Below are 27,585 nucleotides of genomic sequence, written 5' to 3'. Positions count from 1 at the left end.
TGCCTTGCCCCTATGAGAAATTATGTCTTTCCAAGACCACAAGCGAAAATTGCATTAAGAACAAATTTTAGAAGAATTAATCATGTGTTGCTGTAATCAGAGACTTAGGGAATCTAACACTGATAGAGAACATTATATTTAAATAATATAATATAATATAAAAAAAAAAAGTCTCTTCATCCCCAAGTATAGTGGATTGGAAGTCTATATCAATTGTTTTGGAGTTGTGTGGGAATCAATACATTTTTCCAAATCGAAGAGGAGTTATTCACCCAGATCAAGATGGTAATATAAATAAATATGAACCAGACATTTTCAGCCTCCTATCAGGCATTAATTACACTTGGGTGTATATACAAATGCAAGGAAAAAAGGGTGAAACATCAACTAGCCAAGAAGCTCTAAGTTGAGTGATTTAATATGCTTTGATCCGCCTGAGGTACTCCGTACAAGTGCTACACTTCCATCAGCTAGAAAGGAAATGATAGGGATATCACAATACCAGCTGCAAGAGTGGACAAAAGTAGAATCCGAAATGCAAACCAAAAAAAAATCTCTATTGTTTGCAAGTAGTGCTCCTGAAAACAGGATAATATGTATCCAGCTCAAGCTGGTCCAGGACTAGCTGTGTAGACCATAAATAGGAAGAGTGACCTTCAATGAGATCAGTTACGTCAACCTGCAAAGCCAGACAAGGTGACATTGTGAAAAACTGAACCCCAGATGACGAAGTGCGATGGCCAACACAAGAAATGAAACAACTTACATTCTCAATCCCCGGAATATTGATTGGTTGAATTCCTGCTAATCCTTGAGTAAGTAAACTGTCCAAAAATAATTGTTAGTTTATGTGGAAGGACGATCTCAATAGTAACCTCTCCACATAATAATCAAGCTGCAGCCTGCAGCTAACAGCAGCTCTATTTAAGGGCTATTTTTTTTTTTTTTAAATAACGGAATTATATTAACCAAAAGTCCAGGTACACCAGGGGTGTACATGGAAAACAATACATCAAACACATAAATTACAAAGATCAAGCATTTCTAAAAAATTAGAACAAGGGAAAAGATTAAAGGAAGAACTCCACTCAAGCAAGCCGTGAAGAAGAAGAGATTTAAATTCTGAAATAGACATATATAAAAAATTACAACGTATAGTAAAATATGGGGCACTACAATCAAAACATGCAGGGAGTTAAATCAAATTCAATTTTTTCTAAAACATGCGGCATATGTAGTATACATCCAATGAAGCACCTATTTAAAATATCCAATGATCACCCATCTCCTGAGAATGAAACACAACAGTCCTAAACAGTCACAAAAATCATAGGTCAAATCAACATCCTTTTTTCCCCCTTTAAAACAAGAGGGGAAGGGGATTTCAAACCTAGTTATTTCATAAAGGAGACTGGGAAATACCACTGAGCCACAAGGCTCTAGGAAAATCAACATCCTCTTAGGATCATAATCCTAATCATTGTCAAGCAGTTACATTGAAGTTCAAGCAGAGGCTGAAACAGAATCAGCTTCAGCTGGAGGTGCTCACTCAGGTTTGGTAGTTTGATTCACATAGGTTGGTTCATTTTGGAGACATAAAACATTTTAAGGGGGCCTCTTCTCATTGTCTATATTTCCAAAGCAATAGTGTATGATTTCACCTTTACTTTCCAGAACTAAAACTACTCAGGGAGAACTGTCCAAAATTTAGAGTATGTCAATCTGCAATGAACAGAAAGCAAAACCAACTTTCCAAAATTGGGGAACATGCAGTAGAGTGCTGGACCATTTTGAAGAAAAGACAGGCATTTTATAGAGAGTTACAATGAGACACACAAGATAAGTATTTGCCCCTATGCTACTACAGGCTGGGAGACATACACAAACACACGCACATGTGCATGTGCATTTTTATTTTTTTTTGGGGGGTGGTTGAAATTACAAGAAGTAAATGCAGAAAGGTCACAATCACTGAGACTCCCCTGAACCATTGAGAAGAAATGACGTTAATTTTTAAAATTAGATTTCTATTATCTCCTTTGGTGGGCACATCCATGCATTTCATATAAAATACGTGTATAACTTCCATTAATTTTTAAAATTAGATTTCTATTATCTCCTTTGGTGGGCACATCCATGCATTTCATACAAAATACGTGTATAACTTCCGTTAATTTTTAAAATTAGATTTCTATTATCTCCTTTGGTGGGCACATCCATTCATTTCATATAAAATATGTGTATAACTTCAAAAGCACGCATAAAACAAGCTTGGATTGGGTTGGTTCATTATAGCCACTGGAGCACTTGCTTGCTAAGATAAAGTTGTTCCAAGTTCACTAACTTGGCAGATAGGATCACCAAACAGAGAGATATATGGACTATAATAGTTGTGGCCCATAGATGACCTCATGTACATCTAGAGCAAATTCCTGCATTTTGTAAATCTGGTATAATTATACCATATTACATTTTGCAGACCAGATATAACTATACCATAGTGCATTGTCCATGATGCATGCATACCTAGCACGGAAAGCAACACCAAGCATCCAATCATTTTTGGAATAAGCATTCACAAATCTTCCAGCCACCATCTGCAACACAGCATGAGGTGATAGAGGACTTCCTCAGATGAGAGTGCGTACTAAATAAAGATCTGCTCTAAACAAAAAAAGTCAAGTGAATTCCAATCACCTTTCTAGCAGCTTCCCAGTTCTCATCATTAATGGAGATGGGTGCTCCTAGAAGAACAACTCTCTCTACAAGTTCAGCTGCCAATATTCAGAAGAGGAGCATTAAGATCACTCTAGCAAATCCACAAAATATGTGAAGAGTAATTTGTACTTTTTACCATCACGTTCAGTCTCAGCCAAAAACTGGAGACACTTGAAAATTACTCGTGCTCCAAGAGAGTAACCTACTAGTGTCACAGGCCTGAAAGATTCATAGAAAACCAACAATAGAATTAAGAAGATTGATCTCTCTGAAATTTTTGAAGACATTAGTTTAAGAATAGTATTGCCAAGTTCTGACTTGACATACCTGTTGCCTTGCAATCCACTTAATAACACTTCAGCAAGCAGCTTCCCTGCTTTGTCTGATCTAGAAAGTGACAAAATATATAGCCGCATGTAGAAAATCGCAAAAGAATTAAGAAATAACATGTTCAATATGTGACAATTCTGAAAAACATTGTTTTATCTTGTGCTGTTAAGATGCATCGTTTTGTATGCTCTCACTCAGTACTAGGTTTCCCTATAGTATTCCCCCAGTCTTCTGACTAGCTCTATCAATTCCAATATATTCCTACAAAATTAAGTCCAAAAACCAGATTTATCACTACAGCTGCAAGCATCCTCCTTTACAAACTTCTACCTAGGCTACCTTCTTCAGGATGCAGAAATATGGAAACCCTCACTCCAAAAACCACGTGCATGCAATTCAAATGAAAATGGAACCAGAAGAAGTTTTTCCCCTCTTCCCATCTAAGAGTTCCGTTCCACTTATAGTTAAGAGTGGAAAAGTATACCTGTCAACAGCAATTGTCCACTTGCTATCTATAAAGTCGGTTGCGGCAAGTAGCGCTGCTGGCCAAGCCAATGCTGTTATGAGTGTGCTTAACACAGTCAGCATTGCACCTTGCTTCATCATCTGCAATGCAAGCCCTACAGTATGCAGCAGCAACATCAACATCATACATGCTTCTTATGATTGCAATTATAGCTTATTTTAACAGCAGCCAAGAGTTCAAAAGCAAGTACTTGAAGTAAGCCAATCCTGAATTGCAGTGCTCACTGCAATTAGATTCTTAGACTCCCACTGAAGCGCATACCTAAATGCCAAGGTCATAAGAAATATCAAATTTGTAAATTTTGTTATGACAAGCATCCAAGTTATTACTTTTTAACGGATTATTATCAACATAAGAAACATAAGATACAGAAGGAAGATAAAATAAGTATAGCAGTTCCATCAAATTCATACTGCATTGACATCATATCTTCCACTCCCAAAAAAGAAGAAATAATATTGTTCTATCACACCATGAGTGATAAGAGTTCATAGATGATACTAGCATAGTTCATAAAAACTGAAGAAAAAGTAATAACGTTCTACAACTCTCTTTTTTAGTTTAGCTGATCCAATACTCATGAAAAACCCTCAAATAAATTAGAGAACAAATTTCTGATAAATCTCACATAGGTGGAACATTGAACTACAATGAAAAAAGTGCCAAGAGAAAAAGCTATTAGAGACATACATCACCCACTTGAAACGCATAAGAAATTTAGAATCGCCCTATAAATGGTTAAGTGGGATACAAATAAGCATTTACTTTCTCTTTGGTCCTCTTCTCAGAAGCGAAAATAAAAGAGAGAAGAAAAAGTAAAATAATATCCCCGTGTTTCATTATGCACAAAAACGAAAATGTTTGCTGTTCTTTTCTCATTTTCTTATTCATCTTCCGTTGTTGCCCAACTATCTCTCAACAATCACCTATTTGAGAATAAATTCCAGTGGGCCTCTCTCTGTCTTGTTAAAGAACCAAATGGCAGAATGGCAGAAAATTCAAAACTTTACTTTTAAGTTTTAACCACTTCAGTGATAAATTAAACACGATATAATATCAGGAATTGGAAGGTGGCAAAGATATAAATACCTTTCTAAGTTATTATTTTGTCCTTCCCAAGGCCTTACAAAATCTTCCTCATCAAAAACAAATCCCGAGACCAAGATCTCAACTGCTAGCCTCTGATATAGAAGTTCAATTTTTTTGAGTCCATAAATTAGACATATGTAATGTTAACAAGATGGGAAGAGGGTGAGAGAAATGGAGAAAATCATAAAATACAAAAACCATAAAGATAGTCCTCAGACTGAAAGGTTTTTTTACAAAATAAAATAAATTACTGAAAGCATTCCTTAAGGAAAAATGAAATGCTTCCATGAAATATAAAATAGAAGCTACAACAACTCACGCCTTGATTATGGTTTTCTCCTATAGCTTTGAATTCAAATTCATCAACACTTCCAACTCTTCTAGCCATTTTGGTCCCTGTAAGTCCAGCACCGGCCGCTGTTTTGGATAGAGACATCGATGAGTTCTCCGTCAAATAAGCAAAATATCACTTATGTATATACAATTTCCGGAAAAAAAAGAACTGTTTTACTGATAGAACTATTGACTAAAGTATCGTGATAGTGAATAAAGGAATTCGACATTAACTTGCAACATAAATTGCAAAGAGGCATCCTGGAGTAAAAAGTTTTATACCATCATCTTGAGGATTCTGTTGGTGTTAATGGGTATGCATGACTCATTTTCAAGTCAGTGAAAGCTAACTATAATGAATACTCGAAAATCAGACAGACGCTTTTAGTCAAAACCCCTTTTAACAACTAAAAGACCACATAAGGACTTGCTATATAACCCTAACTGCCAGCACAATTGTGGACTTCTCTATGAAATCTGCTTTTTAAACTATTCTATGTGATCATTCAGTTCAAAACACTTTAATTATCATGCAGTAAGAAAGGTATAACAGGATCACCCTCATAACGCAATCAAAAGATAGCATTCATCCTATAGAAATGTTAGTTAATTAGACTAGCAAGGTCATTCCTGAGGAGCCACATCCAAGTTAAACAAAAGACCCTCATAAGACATGTAGAGACATAAAAAGAACAGCCCAATTATATACTACTGCATAAAACAATCACAGATCAAACACATTGGACACACCAAAAACATCTATTTTTTCCTTTAAAAGGGATAACAGATTTATAAGATCATTTGAGAAGATTAAACTATGGAATGTAATCAAGTGTTCACCTCCAAATGACGCAGCAACAGCAACTGAACCAGCAACAGTTCCTGCAGCACTTGCAGCTGCCGCAAACCCACCAGCCCCAATCACAGGGATCAGAGTCCCTAATGTTGGAGCTAGGGCACTAAGTCCTGCAGCGATTGCTGGGGCAGCTAATCCTGTTAATATTGAAAATGAAACTGAGAAGTCAACCACAAGAAGAGTGTTTTTCAAGTGGAAATTTTTATGAAAAACAAATATGAGGCTCCATACCACCAGTAATTGCCATCAAGGCGCCTCCAGTTACCGCAGCCGCACCAATGATACCACCACGCTTCCATTTAGCCCATTTGTTTTTTGAAGTTTGTTTTTCTTCTTCTCTCTTTGATTCTCCCTCTTTTGCTAAAGCCATTGCAGAGCAAGCAACCATTATCTCAATTGCTTCCTGCAACACAAAAACTTCCCTTAACAAGGTCAAAATATAAAACATGATCTTTAACTAAAAAGACAAAAAATTACAATTAGGTTTAATATATATATACACACACACACACACCTACAAGTACAATTACAAGTGATTAAATGACAGAGGAAAAAAGAAGGGAATGCATCTCAATGGTGATTTCCACTGAATGTTAGATGATATTTTGACTTATATCACTAGAGCATAATAGGGAGTTGAGAAATCTTTTCCTCATCCATCATAGGACCTAATACCAACAAAATTCTCATCCACATTTACAATGACCAACAGAGTACCAAGAGTTTGAGTACACAAACCATTTTTGTCCATTTGATATCAAACCAAGTTGCCAGCAAGCGTAAAGCCACACGATGTCGAGCATCATAGCCCTTTCTTTGTCGGTTACACTTTTTGTTGTCATCACTTGTATCTGCCAGACAAGCTGAAAGAAGCACATAGAGAACTGTAACTTTCCTCCGATAACTAAGCATTGTTACCTCCTCAATTGGTTTCTCATCCATTTTACTCATTAACGCATGATCTGCATCTTTAATTTCAAACGTATTACTATCTGTCTCCTGCAACAAGTGCACATCTTCTGCTTCCAAGTTTGATTGCACTTCAGCAGTGGAAAATTTCTCACGACATTCATGTTCATATTCACGAAGCTTTTCCCTCTTAGCCTTGGAAGATTCAGAATCTTCTTCCATGCTACGTGCAGTAACATCGACAGCTGTTGACAAAGCAAGTTCCTGTTCTTCCCTTTGAGAAGAATTTTCACCACTTTCTTCTGCAAGTAACCTCAAGAACTGTGACAAAATAAAATCTTTAAGTACAAAAAAGAAAGAGCTAACAAATTAAATAACGTAACTATGTAAATACGAACCTAATTCAAATACAACAAATGGCCTCACAAAGGAATTCTTAATTGAAATAAAAAAAACCTCTTTCTAAACATCAAGCATCATACAGGAAAACCTCAAACAAGTTTTTTACATTTGTGAATGTATGTATGCATGCCTGTGAGAGGGGAACATGATGCAAGAAATCAAACCACATACTGCTCCAACATGATGGTTAGCTGAAGAAGTCCCAGCAGTTTCCTCAAGTCCATACCATGCACTAGAGCTGATCTCTAAAAACCTATTCATGACATGGTCAACATTCAAAATCAATGATCACTCTACAACAACAACAACAACAACAACAAAGCCTTAGTCCCAAATTTTCAGGGCCGGCTATCGATCCTCAACAAATTACTTAAAGTCGGCTACATGTATCATTTTCCTGCTTTCTATTCTTCACTTACAAAATCAACACTCCCAAAAAAATTAAAAATAAAAAATCCCAAATTAACATAAAAGTAAAGGCTGCATTATCTTGTTCTATCAAGAATAAAAATTCCAGGATTTACATTACATGTCCCCAAAATGCAATTGTTATAAACACAAAAGAGAGTCATAACATGTATCATTTTCCTCATTTCTGTTCTATCTGAATTCATACACTCTATTACAAAATCAACTATCACTTCCCAAAAAAAAACTAATACCATTGACATTAATTTACTTGCAAAATAAATGAATAGGAAGAATCAAAAGTAAAACCCATCCCAATTACCGCATAGTCATAGACTCATATATAGGATTTACATTACATGTCCCCAAACTGCGATTGTTGAGAGTCATAACATTATATTCCAAAGTTGACATTAGATTGAAGAAAGAAGAAACTGAACTCACTTGAAAACAGGTCGGAGCAGGCCCGAGTTTTGGTGGACCCAAAGCCCCGGGTCCTCGGAGACCGCGTCGTTACTACTGCTGCTGCTATCACTGGTTTTGGTTCGGTCATCGGTTGGGTCATCCAAGCCCAGCGGGTGGGTCTGGTGGATCTGGGCTTGGTGAAGAGCGAGTCCAAACAACGCTCCCGCTGCGTAGCTTTGCGTCGGCGTCAAATACGACGTCGTTGCCATATTACTCTGAAGTGTTTTTTTTTTTTGAAAGTCGGAAATTCGTAGCTGACGTTAAGTATATACTAGCATTTTGTGGAAGGTGTAATTGAGAAGAGAAGAGAACAATTCAATTCTTTCTTGGAAGCTCGTGAAAAACCATGCCGTTTTGTTTTTGCCCAGTCAATGTCAAAAAACTTGAAATGACTGACACGTTACCCTTTTTTTTTAATTATTAATTACTACTATTAGCCATAAAGGCTTAATTGGAGCCGTGTAGCCAGAAAAGAACAGTGAAAAAGAAAAAAATAATAATAAGCCAAGAGGTGAAAAAAAATCATCAAAATCATAATCAAAGTATCATTGACGGTTAAAAAAATGATAAATAGTTTATTTAATCAAGTTTTTTGTTTAATTCATCAGGGTAAATACCTCTTGTTTACTATGTAAATTGGTCCTGAAAAGTGGGATCAATTTTCAGTAAAAGCTTGTTGCGAGAATTGTTGTATTTGCAGATTTTTTTTATCTTTATCTTTTTAAATAATTCAATAATTTTAAAATGAATTTTTTGAATTTTGAATATTTTATTTGAAAACACAAAAAAAAAAAAAGTATCAACAAGTCGAACAACCAGACTCTATATTACTATTAGTATATTGCTAGGCAAAAAAAAAAAACAAGAAAAGGAATTGAATCGCCGACTCTGCAACAGAATTCATGTGTCTCTTCTCTTGGCGTTAAGCGTGGTACGTGACTGATCATTACATGCAATAGACGTTTCTATCTAAACAAACAAAATTTACATGCAATAGACGTGTTCTAAACCCTCAACTATAAATCAGCCCAAAAAAAGCCCCTTTTACTCTAGGACACTTTTGTATTCAACACAAGTGGTTGATTTAGACCTGAAGGTGATTGAGAGAAACAGTATAGTGTTATATATACAGCCTTTTTCTTTCTTTAAATAGAGCACATTTATAACTCAACATAACGCTTAAGTACAACGAAAGGGCATGCATGTGATGCGAGACATCACGTTCCATAAAAATGTATGGCACAAAAAAGCAAAAGATAAACCTTTTTTTTTTTGCTAAACAGCAAATGATAAACTTGCTTTCAAGTAAAGGTCCACATCACATCAACCTTTGACACCAGCTGATCAACACATTGATTTAGCTTCCTTGAACACGACTGACTAAAATAAATGTAATCAATCCTTTTTCTAGATCATAGAAGATTCCTGCAATCAACAAAGACAAAGAGAGAGAAACCAAAAATACGGAGAGGCATACAATTCGTGATTAACAAATTAATAAACAACAACAGTCTTCAGCATCAAGTTCAAGTTCAAGTTCAAGTTGTTTCTCAAAAAAAGGTTCAAGTTCAAGTTCATGAGCAATGTTACTTTGTAACATTACATGTCCCCTTTATACACCGCCATAAATAAGGTTGGACATATATTGGTTGATACAGGCAGTGACGCCCATTACCCATCTTCAGTCTTAAGTAGTCACCAAAAGCCTACTTGATACAGCCCTTTTAAATACCCTTCTTCTTTTTTTTCTTTTTTAAGTTTCGGATCCATTCCGTTTTCATATTATAACAACATATCTATCATCTAATGGTATTGGATAGAATGACTACATTGATTGAATGCATATCAAAGTCAAGACTAAGAGTGGTGAAATGAACAAAAATCAAAGGTGGTTTAGGAATGAACTGAGTTTTAAGCAAAGTTAGATGGTGTAATTGAGAGTTTATAACAATAATACTAGTAATAATTTTATTATATTTTTATTGGTAAGTTACAAAGTAAATTTGAATTGCTAATCCTCAAATTCACCAGCTCTCCTCTCAATCCACATGCCCTGGGCCCGCTAAGCAACCTAAGATATTTATTAAACGAGAAACTTCAATTCTCATTCAACACAACCCCGCCAGTGGTGGTCCTAAGAGAGACTAATCAATGTAGGCAAAAACAACTATTTATATATAATAGCGTTTGAGCAGACATCTGCATAGTCCACAAATTACACCCCCCACCCCACAATTTGGGGTAGCATGTGTATCCGACCAAGATTCCAGATGCGTCAAAGCAAAAGTCATGAGGAAAGCGTTGTGGCAGGCAAATTAAATCACCCTTCCTAAATTGTCCACAACTTTGCAACTCTAGAGCTACCCAGATATTCAAAAAATAATGTTTTACGCTGCTTGTTGACTGATACTTTTACAGGTTAAATTGCAACATTGGTAAGAACCAGACTTCCCTAACATGAATAATGATTACAGAATTAAATGTGCCTAATTGCATAGAACCCCATAATCATGGGTGCAAATAACCACATGCCGCCCCCTTCTTGCAGTAGCCACTTTCATAAAACTTACAAACTCGCTGCCCTTTGGGAGGAGGCCTGAAGGAACCTCCTCCATTTCCACCACCATACATGGGCTGTCTGTTCCATGTACCCCTACCTCTACCATATCCAAAATCCCTGCTCTGAAAACCCCGATCTCTAGGGCCAGAAAATCTGTCACCACCATATCTTGGTTGGGTTCCCCAAATGCCAACATTCCCAGCAGAAGCACTCAAATTCATGCTTACACTGTCCTCTGCTGCTACTTGACCAGTTCCATAACCCATATTTGTAGTTCTTTGATCTAATCCTCCCCAGCCCAAGTTTGCACCTCCCTGCACTGCTCCATAACTAGTGGCTGTACTTTCTGATCCCACTCTCCAATCTGTGGTACCCATGTCCCAACTTGCTGTAGATGGTGGTGTAGGTTGGATGTCAGAACCAGATTCCCATTGGTTAACTGAAATATCGCTGGGCTTTGCATCTCCCTCCACTTCAAAACTTGTGGAGGAATGCCCACTGGACCTTTTTTGAGGATCAAGAACATCGGCCCCAGATACACCATGTGGTTCATCAGTCACTGTAGATTGAGAAGGTACTTGTAAATCACCAGTGGAGCTTAAGGCATCACCTTTTCCTGGATCAAGTGCTGGGCTAAACCCATCTAAAGGACTCATACAATCATTTTTAGAATCATCTATCAATGCATCTCCACACTTCATAATTGAAGTAGGGGAAGGCAAGCCATCAAGAGACTCCATTGCTTCAACTTCAGCCAACAGATCTGAAACTGATTCATCAGCTAAAGAGCAGAAGTCAGCAGGTTCAGTAACTATTGCCTGCCAATTAGATGTATTTGATGGAGGATGGGACGGGGAAGAGTGTGTCAGTTGGTCATTTATTGAAGTTGGGGTAGCAGCATGATCACTGATCATTTCAGTGGGTTTCAGAGAAGATGCAGAGACAAGACTGGAGTCCCATTCCTCAACAGAAGGTTTGGCTGGAGAAGGGGGGTACCCACCCCATTTAGCAGCTACATCATGAATTTGAGTCCCACCACCCACTAAACTAGAAGCAGTGCTCCAGGTAGGGTCTGCATTTTGTACAGGAACACTTGAAGAAACAGCTTGCTTGTTTTCACCAGCCTGACCTTTTGAGTCTTCGTTGTTTTTCTTTGGAGTGGGACCGGGCAGATCTGGAATAACAATTTCCTGATTTTTCACTGTTGTTTCAAGTGACTTAACTACAGAGGTAAAACCAGAATTGGAATCCCAGCTGTTCAATGAACCATTCATGGGTGGAGGCCTCTGGCTCTGTTCAGAAGATTGGCCTGAATGGCCCTCACTATCAGATCGGTTCTCATAACCCTGTTCATTTTTAGTTTGACCGTCAGCGGTACTGTTTGAATTGCAATTTCCATTTTCCTGACCAGAATTGCTTTCACCCCCATGATCTTTCCTCACTTGATGTGACAGAGTTTCATCAGACTTCCCAGATAATGCAGGTGGGGTTAATGAACTATTACACAATTGAGGCTGGTCAAGCCAGGTACTATTTCCCTGGGATGAGTCCCAGCCTGGTAGAGAAACTCCATTCCTTATCTCATCAGAATTAGTAACATCTGCAGGTGTAGTCCAACTAGAAGAATTAGAGCCCCATTCGTTGCCCCTAAAAACTTCATCATCATTATTACTATAAACACTTGAGTCTTCCTGCTTTGGCTTTGAGCTCCCCTCAACTTCTTTATTGTCTGTCTGAGCAGCATTCATACTCTCACTCCACCCACCATCACGGATATTATCTCCAACATCTGAGGCAACTCCAACTCCCTGAGACAGTAAATTACCATCATCCGGAAAAGGTGGCACTTCATGGTATCGTCCACTTAGAGCATCAGTCAAAAGTACAGATTTATCTTGCTTTTCATTTATCCTCCATATTCTCTGATCAGAAGGGAAGTGCTCACTCCATTTACGCAGCTGCAGCATAGAGAATGGCCCTTGAGTTTTGCCAGCTGGGTCCTCGTAGTGCCAAATTTTGTCAGTCTCAGAATCATTAGCAGATTGCTCTGACACTGAAGAATGAGCCAGTGGTGAAATTTCTGATGCAACCACCACTGCTTGACTATTCCAAGCAATGTCCAATGAACCAGAAGTATTAACCTGGTTTACTGGTGGATTCCAACTATTTATTCCAGGTGCTTCTCTTTCCTGATTCCAAGAGGATTCTTTCACTGTATCATGAAGCTGAGAAGCACCACCTTCATCAGAATTACTAGTCATACCAACTTTACTACTCTGCTCACAAGACTTGGTAAAGTTTTTTCTGCTTCCAACATCGTCTGATATATCACCTGCTCTTCGTGCAGAGATAGGCTCCCTCCCCTTTCTACCATAGCCAGAAGGTTTTGGTCTCAAACTAACATCTGCACGCACACCAGCACCATTACTACCAAATTAAAAATTCAAATTAAAACTTAAAGATAATATAATATCAATTGTATGCGTTCCATGTTCATAAATCAAAAGTAGGGACCTTGTCTCTTCTCATCTAATTCCCCAGCATTATCCTCAGAGTCATAACTTGGATCCATTTTTGGATCGGTGTGTACTTCAGGAATCTCATACAGTCTGCGCTGACGCTCCTCGGGTGACTTCAGAAGTTGTAATTTCTCCACGCATTCTCTTAACGTGCAACATAGTTAAGGAATGCTTTATAAATTTGTACCAATTTCTTTGCAACATCACAAATATTAAGAATAGAAAATGCTACCAATCAATGGTTACAAGGTAATTCTTTAGCAGTGTGGTGTAAATATTTTAACTCACATGCTCTATTTTCAATTGCCATTAATATAATAATAATTGGTAAGTCACACATGCACCCAATAGGTTAACTTCAAAAACAAATGAAATAAATTTGAAGATTAAAACATCTCTTTACTTCCCCCATTACATCCCAACTATCAGATATAACATAAAGTGAAACATCAAGAGATGGCTACAAGGCTAGCTATGCTCTATTTCTACAAGCAGTCAAAAAATCAATGCTGACAAATGAGTGTAACCAACATGAGGTTCTTGAGATGGATGAGGCAGAAAAATTTATAATAAAAAATGAGCCTTTAAAATATTGAAAATGTGGTCATTCATCAATCATGCCACACATCATTCCCTTGGGTTCTCAAATATGTAACCAGCAATCCATCTTAACATCCAGGAACACATAATCTACGCAACTTCAATGGGAATATTCTTTATTTTATTTTATTTTATTTTTGATAGGTAACTTGTATGGAATATTCTTCCTCAAATGAATTTCCATATACAGATATTTGGCATAACTAAGGTTTAAAAAAAAAAACAGAGAAGGCATTTGTTTTCAAACACCAAGAGTTTAAATTGGCAGGGGGGAAATTCAAATATCAAATAGAATGAAACAATTTGAAACAACAAAGGATATTCTTTCTTATGTCCCTTTTCACTTGCTCGATCACGTAGATGATTAAGTCTCAATATCTCTGCTTCCAGCACCTAGATTGCAAAATAAGACCACAGCGTTCAGCAATGATTTTCCAGGGTAAAACATTTATAAGCCACAACATTCACTCAACGCAATTGTAACAGACTAAAAGAATATTTACTACACAAGCATCCTGCATACAAAACTGCCTCATTACCCCAGGATCAAAAGGAAAGGAACTCACATCATTCACTCTCACTGCTTTAAGCGTCATTGCCTTTGTCTGAATCTCACCCTACAACCAAGAACAAGTTTCCTTTACAAAAGGGATGCAAAATTCCTAGGTTGAGACATAGGGGAACATAAGAGTCAAGACTTACCACATTCAACTGTTTGATGAGCCCGCACTTTATACTCTGGCGTAAACGTTTGCACTCATCCTGAAAACATAACATAAAATATCAACTATAGAAGCCAACTAGTAAACTCCATTCATGATGCTCCAAAATACTACACCTCACCCAGGTAGTCTTGCTCGCAGAATAAAATTCTATATGACACTGCTAGTGTGTTTAAGTTGTGAATGTTCATACAATCCAAAAATAATACGAAATTGAAATAGCACAAATAATGCAAATACTCTTTCAGTTCATTCATTCATGCTAAAGGTGGTAAAGGTAAGGCTTCCACAGGCATTTCTTGCAATGGCTTGATCCTATTACGCAATTTGGATATCAATTCAGACTTTGTATTTATGAAATCCAACCACAGTTGAGTATGTGATCATCCCCCTGAGAAGGACTATAGATCTCTGCAGTTTGGGTTCACAGTTCTGCAAGGTGGTTTACATTTGAAATTCAGGCAACTGATGTGTACACAGTACAAACTTGGTGGAAAAGGTTAAAAGAATGTTGGATGTTAGTAGGCAAGTTGTAGATGGATATACTACTGCTTCAGTGGATGGATTCATTCATTGGCTTGTGAGTTACCCTGATATATCTGATTTGATATGTTCCTTTTATCTCAGGAACAAGCAGTCTGAACCAACCATGCAAGTAATTTTGTGTCTGTACATATGTACTGACACATGTTTGAATGTATCGATATATAGGTCTCCACAACTTTGGTTCACACTTGGGATCATCCAATCCTCTCTGCCTCCCTTCAAGCCCAAACCCACCTCCTCCTCCTCCTCTGCACCACTGCCACTGCCACTGCCACTACCACAAGCACAACCACAACCACAACCCCCCATCTCTCTCGCCTTCAAAGTTCAACCGCACCTCCTCCTCCCCCGCTTCCTCTCCACCTCCCTTTGCCAACTATCAAAACTCAAACCCATCAACATCGACACCCAAAATGCCTGCCAAATCCAAACCCATTGCCTCTGGACCTATGCCCTCACCTTCAGCTGCATAGCCATGGATCAACCAGTGATTCCTCCTCCTCCTCCGCTTCCTCTTAGTCTTCGAAGCCATGGGTCAACCAAAAAGGCCCCATCTATGACTCTTTTTATTGTTTTGGGAAAATACATTGGGATATCTGTTGATTATTGTTTTATTTTGAGAAGTTTTTGTTGTGATTTTGGGATGATAGACAGATTGATCGTGACAAAAAATCGGTTCTGTGAGAGAAAAAAAGGTGTGAACAGAAGAGGAACATACTGAATGAAAGGAAAAGGAAGGAGAAAAGAGTCGTTGGCATGGGTTTTAATGCATTATTAGCGGGCCCAATTGCTTTAGTGAAAATGAGAAGTAGAATGAGAATAAAAGGTAACTTTTTTTAACTTTTGACTTCTGCTCTAGAAACATAAATTTGAAAAATGCATTCTACACAAAATGCATTCTGCAAATCTCAATATGTCCAACCAAACACCTTAATTTTTTACAGAATGCATTTTACACCTAGAAATCCGTGGGAATGTGTTTTTGTAGTGGTTCCAAACACTACCTAACAGTAGACTAAAATACAAAAATCATGTTTTTAAGTTACAAAAAATACTCAAGTAGACCATAAAAACTGCATTATGCACTAACAACTACTTAAATCTGAGTAGGATTTTTTTTTTTAACTCAATTGTTACAACAAGTGGGGGAGGGGCATTTGAACTTTGATTCTCCTCTAAATGTGAACAGGCAATGCCATTGAGCTATAAGGCTCTTGGCCTAAGTAGTTAACACAAATGAGAAAAAAAAAATCATCATTTTTGTTTGTGATGGAAACCATACTGTCCTATTATTACAAGATAAAAAGGTAGCAATTTTCATTTCTACAAAATGTAGGAGTTGAGAAAAATATCACCTCAGAGAACTCCTGGTTTGAAATCCCCTCAATTGATATGACCTCTTTCTTGTCTAAATTTAAGATTTCAAGCATCACATCTGTAGTTCTTTCTCCAATTTTATATGCTTCAGCCACCTTGCTTGTACCTAATACACAAAAACCTTAAAAGTGTCACAATTTTGCGTAATATGTGTTTTACTGTGTACATTTAGAGGATAGGTGTTATAAAGTCAATACCTACAACTTGTACAAGCCTATACATTTCTTGCTTTTGGTCATTATTGGGAATTCTTATTCGCACAAATGAGCCAATAACTTTTTCGTTAAATTTGTCAGCATCATCCATAAGGCTCTCCATCAAATTACGCCGCAAGTAAATCAAGTTAATGTTGTGAACATCAATTGCTGCAAATGCATCTAAATTAATGTGTGATCCTCTCTCACCAGGTTTTTTACGTGTTCTACGCCTCTTATCACTACCTGTCGGAAGTTGGTTATCATAATTCCCATCAGTCTCCAACTGACTAGCAACAGCATCGACAACCCCCACTTTTAAAATATCATCTGCTGGAGAGTTTTCTTTTATAAGAAAGTGAGATTCAAGAAGCTTGAGCATTTCAAAGTGACCAACACATGCTTTTCCAAATAGACTTATAAGCCTTGAATCACAAACAATTTGACATTTTCGCTGAGGATCACGGAGATTGTTTTTCCTTATATACTCTAGCAAAAGAGCCTGGACATCAAACTGAGATAGCGGGGATGTATCACCATTTTTCGTATGCGCAACAAACTCTAAGAGTTCCTTTGATGCCCATATTGTGCCTTCAGGCAGATACATCCCATTATTACTAACTGATTTTTCCATAGATAGAGAGTCTTTATTAAGCAGAGGCTGCTTCCTAGTCTTTCTCTTTCTGGAATTATTTGTTTCTATACCTGTACAAGAATGGTTGAAACTAGAACCTTTGTCATTATTACCATCATAAACTTCACCTGAAGATTCCGTCTTGCAAACTATAGTATCAGCTTCTTTCCATGGATTTTTGGCTCGAGTAAGCTCATCTAAAGTCAAAGACAGTTTCCCCTTCAAAAATATCCAATACATCTTGAAGAGATACTCCCAGCTGCTTTTGTCATCAAAATCCACTTGAGCCTGCACAACATAATAAATTATTCCATATTATCAGCCCTGGAATTTTTTATGCCTGCCCTATCCAAATTCAACCAAGCTGAGAGAGATTTTTTTTTTTTTAACAAGTCCAAGCTAAGAGAGCTTTGCTCACAGCAGAAAGTGACCAAAAGAAAGAAAAAGAGGAAGACAGAAGGAGTGTTCAGCATATCAATTCCTTTTTCTTTCTTTTTTTTTCCTTTTTTTTTTTTTTTGATCAACAATAATTAAAAAGCGTACCGTGTCCTTATTTCCTTGCAAATTCTCGATCAGCATCACAGTTCTCATGCACGCACCACAAAATCCATTGTTTCCTCTTACGCACAGATAATCAGCATCTTTAATACAACCCTTGCACAAAGAATATGTACAAGTATAGCACATATAATGCGCAGCCTTGTGACAACTACTGCATATATGCCAACCTGAAATGCATGAACACAGTAAAGAACAAAAAGCCATACAGCCTAAAGATCATAAGTCAAATTACTAACGGAGATTTAGAAAAAAATGATAACTTCATTTAGTGTATGTTTGAAATGGAGAGAAAAGGTGGGAGAGGATAGGAGAAGAGGGGATGGTAGCAGGAATTTTAGTATATTCTGGCCACCTTCCCCAATCCTCTCCTCTCCCTCATCTAAGCATAGGATTAAAATAGCACCGACTACTGAAAACTCCAAAACAAAATATTTAAAAACCCAAATAACAGACATAGAGTTCCATTTTATAAAGGTAATTTATACGGGCATGCAATAGTAGGTTTTGACCCGGGACCTCACCCTCCACCCATTTGCGTAGGATGAGAAAAGTGTCATTTTCATTTAAGTCATAACTCATTGATAACTTCACAAAAAATACTTTTTGAGTCCGTTTGGCCCCGCAAAATTGCGGGGCAAACCAGCATCTTTCTACAAAATCAAAATTCAATTGTTTAGCATCGTTTTAAATAAAGGAATTGCCTTTTTTGAAAACACCAAAGATCATGTTTGCAATTCACATATAGTAGGTAGCTTTTTCGTTAACACACCGCTTTTAAAACCCAAATCAAGTTTTTGCACCGCAGTATTTTCTAAAACTGCTAACCCAAACAGACACTTTTTTATTTCGTAATACTTTTTCCAATAACATTGATTAGAGGTGAATTCGAATACAAATGATATTACACAAAAGGAAACCAATGGCATCAAACATTTAATAACAATCAAGTCATTTTGTTGATCAATAATATTTACATCAAGATGGTAATCTATAACAATAACAACGTACACATTGAAACTACCATATAATGCCTATATAACAAACATGCCCCACCTGCGGGAAAGGATCCCCTTCAATTGAATCCTCCCGTTTTTAGTTATATGTGTGACAGGTGGTACTTATTCAATTTTTAAATACCACGTGCCTTACAGCTAAACAAAAATTGAAGGGAATTGGATAATTCAATGAGAGTGATCTTATACTTCTAGTACCACAAAATTCGGACACAACAGTAAATGAAACTGTTAAAAACTATCAGATTGCTTTCCTTTCATATGGCTACAGGATAACACAGCAACTGTATTCTATAAACAGAGAGATTTAAAAGAGAATTAGATGCTAAAACCAACAACATACCGCAATTCCATTTAGCCCGCGATTTAAAGAATGCCTCGTCCCGCTTAATGCATGAAGGATGGTATGCTTTAGGGCAGCCCCTAACAAGTAATAAACAAAAACAAATAAAGTAAATTAATAAGCTTTATTTCTTTCTCTCTCTTTTTTCTCCTTTTGGGTAATGGAAATGAAGAAATGAATAAATAAACAAAAACTTAAAACCCTAACCCACGCTTTCGTTGCCCATCAACTTTTTTCAAAAGCCAGAATCAGCTAATTTTACTCTTAATTGAGCAACTTTCGGTTTCACTGTTCTCATTCCTCAAGCCCTAAATAGATTAGCAACGACGAAACAAAGCAAAAGAGAAAAATAAGCGAAGAAGACTATACTGACCGGCGATCACAGAGCACGAGGCTACCACCATCGAAGCAAATGAAACACACGTCCTCTTCGTCCTTCTTCTTCCTCGGCGGTGGCGACGTTACGGTCATCTTCGGCTGACCTCTCGGCGGTCTACCCCGCTTTCTCTTCGCCACCACCACCGTCGTCGTCGTCGACGTCGTCGAAGTAACAGTAGTAGCAGTAGTATCCGGCACCACCGGAACGGGAGAAGGCTCCAACTTGTTCTGCGTCGCTGTTTTCGTCATCATCATCATCAACTCCACCGCCGCCTTGGAAGCGTCCTCCGTCGCCGCCGGTGTAGCTCCGACGAGTTTGGAATCATCGATATGACATTGATCGACGCTCATGAGGTCCGCGTCTCTGCTCTGCTCCGACGAATTGTCAAAGCAAGGCTGTGATTGCCCTCCTCCATCTTGAATACACGGTTTGTAAAGACTCAAAGCCTGTTGATTTTGATTTTGATTTTGATGTTGATTTAGCTGTTGCTGTTGTTGCTCTTCCATACCCGAATTCGGGGAAGAGAGAGAGAGAGAGAGCGAGAGAGAGATTGAATTGTTAAATCTAAAATCGGAGATTGGAGGTTAGAGGTTAGGGGTCGTCTTCGAAAACCCTAGACCTTGGGTCGATTGGGGAGTAGTGGGCACATGGAAATGGACTCAGTGTGGATGTGACAGGGCATTGTTTTTTTTATTATTACTTCTTCTTTTTTTTTCTTTTTTTTATATAGAGGGAAAGTGAAATGGAAATAGAAGGAAGTTGAGTGCAGAACGACACCCAAAGACGGTCTCTTCGGATTGGCTCGAATTGTTTGTGCTGGCACTTAATAGTCGCTGATTATTGTAGCATAGCACACGAGTTACACACTGTCTTCTTTCTCTCCAGTTGGAATTATATATTATGTTTTGAATTTCGTAAAACCACTGTTTCTTTTATTCCAATTATAAACACGATGTTTTAAAATCTGTAAGTACTGTTTTAATTATAATTATAGAATAGTGATTACACAATTTTACAATTATAAATACCATCTTTGGATTGTAGAATACGATTTCAGGCGCTTGTTTTCTTCCCTTCTCAATAAAATAATACAACGGTTTTCAATTAATATCGTTAAGAAAATTTTAATACCACTTTTAATTATAATGGTAGAATAGTGAAAATAGAAATTTCAAATATACACTATCGTAACTTCTTAATAGTATAATAACACAACAGTCTTTCCTTAATAGAGAAGTGAATGCTATTAAGATATTTATTAATAAACTATTTTTAAAATGTTCTTATATTGCTTTTACAATATATATATAAAAAAATTATTAAAAAAAGTCAACTGATTTTTTTTTTCTATAAAAAATTTTAAGAATACTTCTTAAATTAATATTCTTGAAATATTATTTAATTTTTTAGTGGTTTTTCAGCAGTGTTTTTTTTTTTCTTCCTGTTAATGGTACTTTATCTTCCACTTCTTTGTTTTTGTTTTTCTTTGTTTGTTTTTAGTTTTTTCATAACTTTCTGCCGAGAAGCGTCAAACGCGGCTCTTGGGAGACCTCATTCTCCAATATCGAGCACCACGTGGTCAGTGAGCACCTAGAAAGGCAACCGATTGTACACTGGGGTCCACTTTAGACATTTTTTGGTTCAACGCCTAAAACATGATCAAAACAAAAAAAACTACTCTTCTCTCTCTCTCTCTCTCTCTCTCTCTTTTTTCTTTTTTTTCTTTTCCTACATTTTTAGGTTCAGCCCCTTTTTCCATACTGCCTAGTTAGGATTTACAAGGAAATGACGATAGTTCACAAAGTCAAGCACGCAGTAAAATTCATTCCATTTGCCCAAGAAGTTTACCATCAGTTGGCATTTTGGATATATTTTTTTATTTAATTCAGGACTTTGGTGAACCGGCGTCTTAGTTTGTTATGAAAATATTCTTTTTTTGTTTTGTTATAACTTTTTTTTAATATACTGTCAATATTTTGCAATATTTTTTTTATAGTACAATGTTAAATAACTCTTTTTATTTTTTTTCTAAAAAAAAAATCAAAAACATTGTACATAGAAATATATTTTACAACAAAACAATCTTAAATGGAATGTAGTGAAAAAACAATATAACTAGTGTTATAACAAAATTAATAACATTTTCACAGTGCCTAATTTGTCTAGTAAGTCACCTGCAAGTAATTAAAAAATTAATTATAATATATTATAGTGTGCCAATAATGAGAAGGTACATAAATCAAAATATATGAAATTGTTATAAAAAAAAATTTCACAATAAAAAAATAATATGAGAATATGAGAAAGCGGGGGCTTCAAAATTTTTTTTTTTTTTTAATTGATTGATATTCTACTCCCAACACGCAACAAGGGAAACCAAAAAGTTTCACGCTACACCGCTATAAATAAAAGTTTAAATTAAAAAATTGAAAAAACAAATAAGTCTAAGATTCCATCATTGTTTGATTCATTAGCATATGTCAGAATGCCTTTTCAAAAAACAAAAGGCATATATGTCAGAACTTGGTTGGACGTTTATAGGAGGTGGGTTTGGCCAGACAACTTAAGATTAAGAATTACTAAAATCAATACGTTTACTGACATATCAAATTTGAGAGTGAAGTTGGTTTATATCATAATTTTTACAACTTAGCATTCGTTAGCAAGATGTGAAATTAAGTGTATCCTTAGAATATCCCTAGAATTGCTGTAATGAGATTCTATTACGCTTCGAGATAAGATACGTCTTTGGTTTATCCAAACTATATTAGAGAGCAGAAAAAGAATTACGTGTTGCTGAAAATATTTAGCTATGTGACACAATACTGTCAATTGTGCTGACTGCTAAACGACTAGCAAAAAATATATATATATAAAGAAAAATTGAGTTTTAACATATAATTTTTTTAAAGAATAATACTAAGCACACAATATTTTTATAACATTTTATAACAAATCTTAACTACTAAGCCTTTATTGATTACAATCTAAGCTCACTACTTAAAATATTTCTTTACTTACTTGTAACAGCTTGCCATATTACTCTTTTTTAATATATGCATCAAGTTTTTTATTTATAGAAATTACCTTCGACAAACATGTGGGTTTTAGACTTCAATTACTTTAACTGGTAAAATCCATCATCACTAAAGCATTTCAATCTATATACTCATAAGACTGTTTTATCTATGATAGACGATTGGGTTTGTTTGGTGGGATATTTTTTAAAGGGTTGTTATCTTTTTAAAACTCATAAGCTATTTTAATCAAAAAATTGTTTTAGCTTTTTGTCAAATTTGTTTGATCTTTCATCAATTTAGTGAGGGAGCTTATATTTTTTTTGTACATATTTTTAAATTCTTTTTTCTCACATTTTTAAGGTACAAGTATTTTTAGTACACCTTCGGCAAAAAGCAATCAACAAAAAAACTAAATAAGTCAATGCCAAATGCACACAAAATCTCATGCCACTAAAACATTTCAATCTATATACTCATAACACTGTTTCATCTATGATAGGTTATTGGGTTTGTTTGGTGGGATATTTTTTAAAGGGTGGTTATGCTTTTCAAAACTCATAAGCTATCTTAATCAAAAACTTGTTTTAGCTTTTCGTCAATTTTTTTTTATCTTTCGTCAATTTGGTGAAGAAGCTTCTTTTTTTTCTTTGCATTTTTTAGTGAGCTTTTAACAAATATGTCAATAATTACTTCTCAAAACAATTAAGAGCTTTTAATAAACATGTCAATTATTACTTCACAAAATAATTAAGAGTCATGCTAGACATAAATTTTCACATAACTCACTATCACTTTTATGGGAAATATTGAAAGTTATTAAAAAAAATCAATTATTTTTTTCTTTTCTCATAATTTTTTTTTAAAAGTATTTCTTATATTAATGTCTTTAAGACATTTGTTAAGTTTACTCCATTTTTTGATGGTTTATTATGTGTCTCTAGATTTTTTTCAATAATTAAACTTCTCTCTTTTTCATTTTTGAGAAACTCTAGAAGACTAGAACCAATGAAAAAAATTTCACATTTTCTTACAATGTTGTATTGTGGTGGACTCCAAGTCTCCTAGTGTAATGTGGTGTGAAATTTTATATTTATAATTCAGTGTCATTAGCATGGCTCTATTTATTTTCTATCTTTCTTTTTCTTTTTTCTTTTTTCTTTTTTCTTTTTTCTTTTTTCTTTTTTTCCTTTGGGCTAGCTTAAACTTTTCATAATATTAAAAGGTTTTAGTTCATGACAGGTAAACATGCATGTGGTTATGTTATGGCAACGCTTTTTTTATGATCTTTCCTGTATTGATAACAAATTCTGTTATTTATTGTCAAAGCATAACAAAACAAAACACCATAAAAAAATAGAGTAGCAAGCTTGGCATGTGTTCATATCGTTTGGATGATACTAAAATGCCCTTAAATAATCTCTTATTCTCCAATTTCTAGGATTATAACTTTATTTTTTCATCATCATCATTATTATTATTATTGTTGTTTCTTTGGGCAAAAGAAATTTGGTTTGTACAACACCGCAGCATTAGCAGTAATGGTCACTTTACATGTATAAATATTTGTGAGGTGTGGGAGGTAAGAGCCAAAATTCAAGTATTCAAGAGGGAGCTTCACACACATGTATACTTAGATTAAGTTAAAGTATAATTTATATCTTGTAAAAAATATATTTAAAAAATTTGAAAAAAAAAAAAAACCTAGATTGTAAGAGCTCTACCATTGGGGTGTAAACACCCCTCAATTGCTATTTTACAACCAAAACCTTAAAAAGAATGCTTCATCCAGGTATGGGTTTGCATAATATTTTACCATCTATGAACAGTTGGTTCTAACTTGGATGTAAACCCAAATTATATATTATATTTAATTCTCTCTCTCTCTCTCTCTCTCTCTCTCTCTCTTCTTTTTCTTTTCTGCACTTCTCCCTTCTCTCTTCTACCTCAGTGCCTTTCAACACTTTCTGAATCTCTCCTTTCTTCACTTGTGGTTGTTTTGGTGGTGGCTAGGTTGGGAGTGGTGGCTGGGTGGTTGAGATCGGACTGGTGCTCGTCGGAACGTGGCAATGGACTTTTGCATTTCAGTGGTGGGTTTTGCGTTTTTCAGTGACTTTTGTTTTGGGCTTTTGGATTAGATGAATTTGGACTGACAATGTGCTCGTCGAATCATTTCAGTGATGGATTTTGTCAGATCATTTCTGGGTTTTGCCGCCATGGGTTTGAGTTTTGCTCATCGTGGGTTTTGGTGGTTGTTCACGGTGGATGGTGATGTTTTGGTGGTTTACGGTGATGTTTTGGTGATTGTTCAAGGTGGATGGTGATGTTTTGGTGGTTGTTCACGGCGGTAGGGTGGGTTTTGATGTGGGATAGGCAAAATGTGGGTTTTGGTGGTTGTTGAGGGAAATTACACTTTACCACCCTAAACTATGCACTAGATTACACTTTGCACCATAAACTATCCGATTGCACACTTTGCACCCTAAATTATCACACTTTGCACCCCAATGTTATTTTTGTTGTTATATTTAATAGAATCTTGCTACATGTGACAAGCACATGCTTCTTGCTTAGGTGAAACAAAGTTAAAAGACTGAATAACCATTTTTCAAAATCAATTAAAACAAAACCCATCCTCTTCCCTAGATTCGGTTTAAAATATTTATTTAAATTTATTTCTTTGATTTTATAGCAAAATTCATTCACAGTACCCCATCCACCTTCTCTGAATCATTGTTTGTTTTATTTTCATCATTGGATAGACGGTTCCAAAATCCAAATGCCTCCTTTTGACCCTCAAAACTAGGCTCAGATTAGAAAACTGAACCACAGAATGTGTTATTGATACATTGAAAAACTATACAGAACAAATCTTCAAAGATTGGCCTTAACCCACCTCAAATGAAAGAATGAGCTATATTAAATTATTATTAATATAAAAAGAAAGAGAAATATTCTGGTCTGTGTGGCTTCAAAATTAAGAAAAGAGCTTTCCACTGATATGGGCCTGGACTGTCATTCAAATATTTCAACGTTAAGGATTCCTTTGTGTCAAGGTCCTTTTCAAACGCAAGCAACATAGACTGAGTTTGGATTGCACTGAAAATTGCCTGCGTTTGGTGTTTGGCGTTTAAATAGTGGGACCCACGGCTACAGTGGGTCCCATGGCAACTGTGCATACAGCAAATCACAAATTTTTGGGTCCCACACGGCACTATTCATATATAACAATTATTTTGCTACAGTATTCTCAGCAATAAGAAATATCCAAACAAACATATATTAGAGAGAAATCTTTTTTTAGATGGTGGGTTTGAGAGAAAGGGATAAAGGTTCTAATGATGAAAACAAAATAAACAATGATTCGAGGAAGGCAGATGGGGTACTGTGAATGAATTCTGCCATGGAATTAGAGAGGTAAATTAACATATTTTGAAACTGAATCTGGGAAAAGGATGGGTTTTGTTTTAATTGATTTTGAAGAAAGGTGTTTCAATCTTTTAACTTTATTCCACTTAAATAAGAAGCATGTGCTTGCAAGATTCTGTTAAATATAACAATCAAAATAACACCGAGGTGCAAAGTGTGCAGTCGGATAGTTTATGGTGTAAAGTGTAATCTATTGCATAGTTTAGGGTGGTAAAGTGTAATTTCCCCTGATTGTTAATGTTTGTGGTGGATGGTAATGGTAAGTCTTTTTTGTGGTGGTGAGTTGCAGTGGTGATGGTGGTAGGGGTTGAGTTTTTTTATGATTGTGGACTTGTGGTTTGGATTTTTAGTGGTGGTGGGGGCAATTATTTTTGGGTAATTTTGGTGGTGAGAATTTTTTTAGGTAATTTTGGTGGTGACAAATTGGGTATTCTAGCTGAGTTTTGGTGGTGGTTAGTGGTGGTTGAGTTTTGGAAGAGAAGAGAGAAACATTTTTTTTTTTTAATTTGATGGTGTAGTTTATATTATTTTAGTAAGTTGTATATAAAAATAGAAACTGAGATGTTAGATGAATTGTAAAATGAGATGATAAAATAGATAAAGTAGGTTTTAAAGTTGTAAAATATAACTTTTTTGGAATCCTAGATGGGAATGCTCTAATTGTACCTACTTTAGAAAAACAAAAAAGACTTTAGATTGTACACATAAATATTATCAATCGGGTATATTATGTGGTGTGGATTGTGGACTATGTGGAGTTATGCGCCTCTACATTTAATTCATGCATATGATACATACTTTTGGTCAAAGTACCATCTCTCTGTGACTTAGCTGGTGCCTTTAATAATGGATTACCAAACAATCTTAACAATCAATGACTCCATGTGGTGGGGTTGAGACAAAGGTTTTCAAACCCGAATCATTCACTGAACCGTAAAAGGGAGAAGTTCAAGGTTTTTGAGGTCGAACCGGGGTTGAACCGTGATGACGTCATAATTAATTTAATAATTAATTAAAGCCTAAATAGAGATATTAAATTTATAAAACTAGCAAAATTGACTAATATATCAATATATGTGAGGGAAATTTAATGATTTTCAAGCATATATTTAATAATTAAATAAGAAAGTTAATAAAATAAAATAAAATAATAACCATGAAAACATTAAAATTTATGATTAATTTTTGAAGTAAAGTTGAATATCTTTGAAAGATTTTAATTATAAATTTTTTTATTCCTTGTAAGAGATAGATAATTTAATTAAGTAGAATAAAATTGTGTTAAGTTGTTTTTTATAAAAATAAATAAAAAAAAAAAAATTGCTAAGGGATTCACAGAATTGCCACATATGCCCGGTTCTTTATGCTTAAAAAACCGGATTTCAAACCAGTTCTCAGTTTTCACGATCCGACCTCCCGGTCTGATCCGGGTCTAAGAACCTTGGTTGAGACCCTGAGAGATCATTCTTCATTTTGATGTAAAATATCAAGGAGCAAAGAAAGAAATCTAAGGAGGAGATCATATAAATGGACCTTAAAGAGTTGAGTAGTTATACACTTAATGTATAAATAAATACGATATGTCTTGTGAGCACATAATTGTTCAAGTTTTATAAGGAGCACGTGTATACTGTTTAAGAGTCTGTAGAAAGTAG

The 27,585-nt window shown here is 35.8% G+C and overlaps 2 protein-coding genes across 3 annotated transcripts; both read right to left on the bottom strand.

Moving 5' to 3' along the window:
• Window positions 1-136: 136 nt before the first annotated feature.
• On the bottom strand, window positions 137-8,378 carry LOC142626122 (transmembrane and coiled-coil domain-containing protein STS1-like). 2 transcript variants are annotated; one of them, XM_075799907.1, is made up of 15 exons: window positions 8,016-8,378; window positions 7,335-7,416; window positions 6,591-7,082; window positions 6,084-6,255; window positions 5,837-5,989; window positions 4,983-5,080; window positions 4,664-4,755; window positions 3,765-3,835; window positions 3,533-3,668; window positions 3,046-3,105; window positions 2,855-2,937; window positions 2,698-2,774; window positions 2,527-2,597; window positions 767-824; window positions 137-679 (listed from the first exon to the last, which is right to left on the bottom strand). In XM_075799907.1, the coding sequence occupies exons 1-15, from the start codon at window positions 8,243-8,245 to the stop codon at window positions 557-559; spliced, it is 1,998 nt and encodes a 665-aa protein (XP_075656022.1). In that variant the 5' UTR covers window positions 8,246-8,378; the 3' UTR covers window positions 137-556. The 2 variants fall into 2 exon arrangements, with proteins under 2 accessions (XP_075656022.1, XP_075656023.1); XM_075799908.1 differs by lacking the exon at window positions 7,335-7,416 and having other exon boundaries at window positions 8,016-8,346.
• A 1,812-nt stretch (window positions 8,379-10,190) lies between these two features.
• On the bottom strand, window positions 10,191-20,145 carry LOC142626400 (zinc finger CCCH domain-containing protein 44). The gene is made up of 10 exons (XM_075800222.1): window positions 19,479-20,145; window positions 19,106-19,185; window positions 17,732-17,916; window positions 16,558-17,476; window positions 16,339-16,466; window positions 14,418-14,477; window positions 14,282-14,332; window positions 14,038-14,108; window positions 13,111-13,265; window positions 10,191-13,000 (listed from the first exon to the last, which is right to left on the bottom strand). Exons 1-10 carry the CDS (start codon window positions 19,988-19,990, stop codon window positions 10,545-10,547), a joined length of 4,617 nt encoding a protein of 1,538 aa, XP_075656337.1. The 5' UTR covers window positions 19,991-20,145; the 3' UTR covers window positions 10,191-10,544.
• Window positions 20,146-27,585: the final 7,440 nt, after the last annotated feature.

The sequence above is a fragment of the Castanea sativa genome, chromosome 2 (genome assembly GCF_040712315.1).
Source record: "Castanea sativa cultivar Marrone di Chiusa Pesio chromosome 2, ASM4071231v1".
NCBI lineage: Eukaryota > Viridiplantae > Streptophyta > Magnoliopsida > Fagales > Fagaceae > Castanea > Castanea sativa.
The sequence above is the reverse complement of the archived record's forward strand: the minus strand, read 5'-3'. Positions and strand labels throughout refer to the sequence as shown.

Excerpts from the sequence above, each read along its gene's own strand:
- LOC142626122 (XM_075799907.1), bottom strand. The coding sequence starts at position 8,245 with ATGGCAACGACGTCGTATTTGACGCCGACGCAAAGCTACGCAGCGGGA. Across the intron at positions 7,083-7,334 it reads CTAACCATCATGTTGGAGCA|TTCTTGAGGTTACTTGCAGA; the intron begins GTATGTGGTTTG and ends ATTTTGTCACAG. Across the intron at positions 6,256-6,590 it reads ATATCAAATGGACAAAAATG|GAAGCAATTGAGATAATGGT; the intron begins GTTTGTGTACTC and ends TTTGTGTTGCAG.
- LOC142626400 (XM_075800222.1), bottom strand. The coding sequence starts at position 19,990 with ATGGAAGAGCAACAACAGCAACAGCTAAATCAACATCAAAATCAAAAT. Across the intron at positions 19,186-19,478 it reads CTCGTGCTCTGTGATCGCCG|GGGCTGCCCTAAAGCATACC; the intron begins GTCAGTATAGTC and ends ATTACTTGTTAG. Across the intron at positions 16,467-16,557 it reads TAGGCTTGTACAAGTTGTAG|GTACAAGCAAGGTGGCTGAA; the intron begins GTATTGACTTTA and ends TTTGTGTATTAG.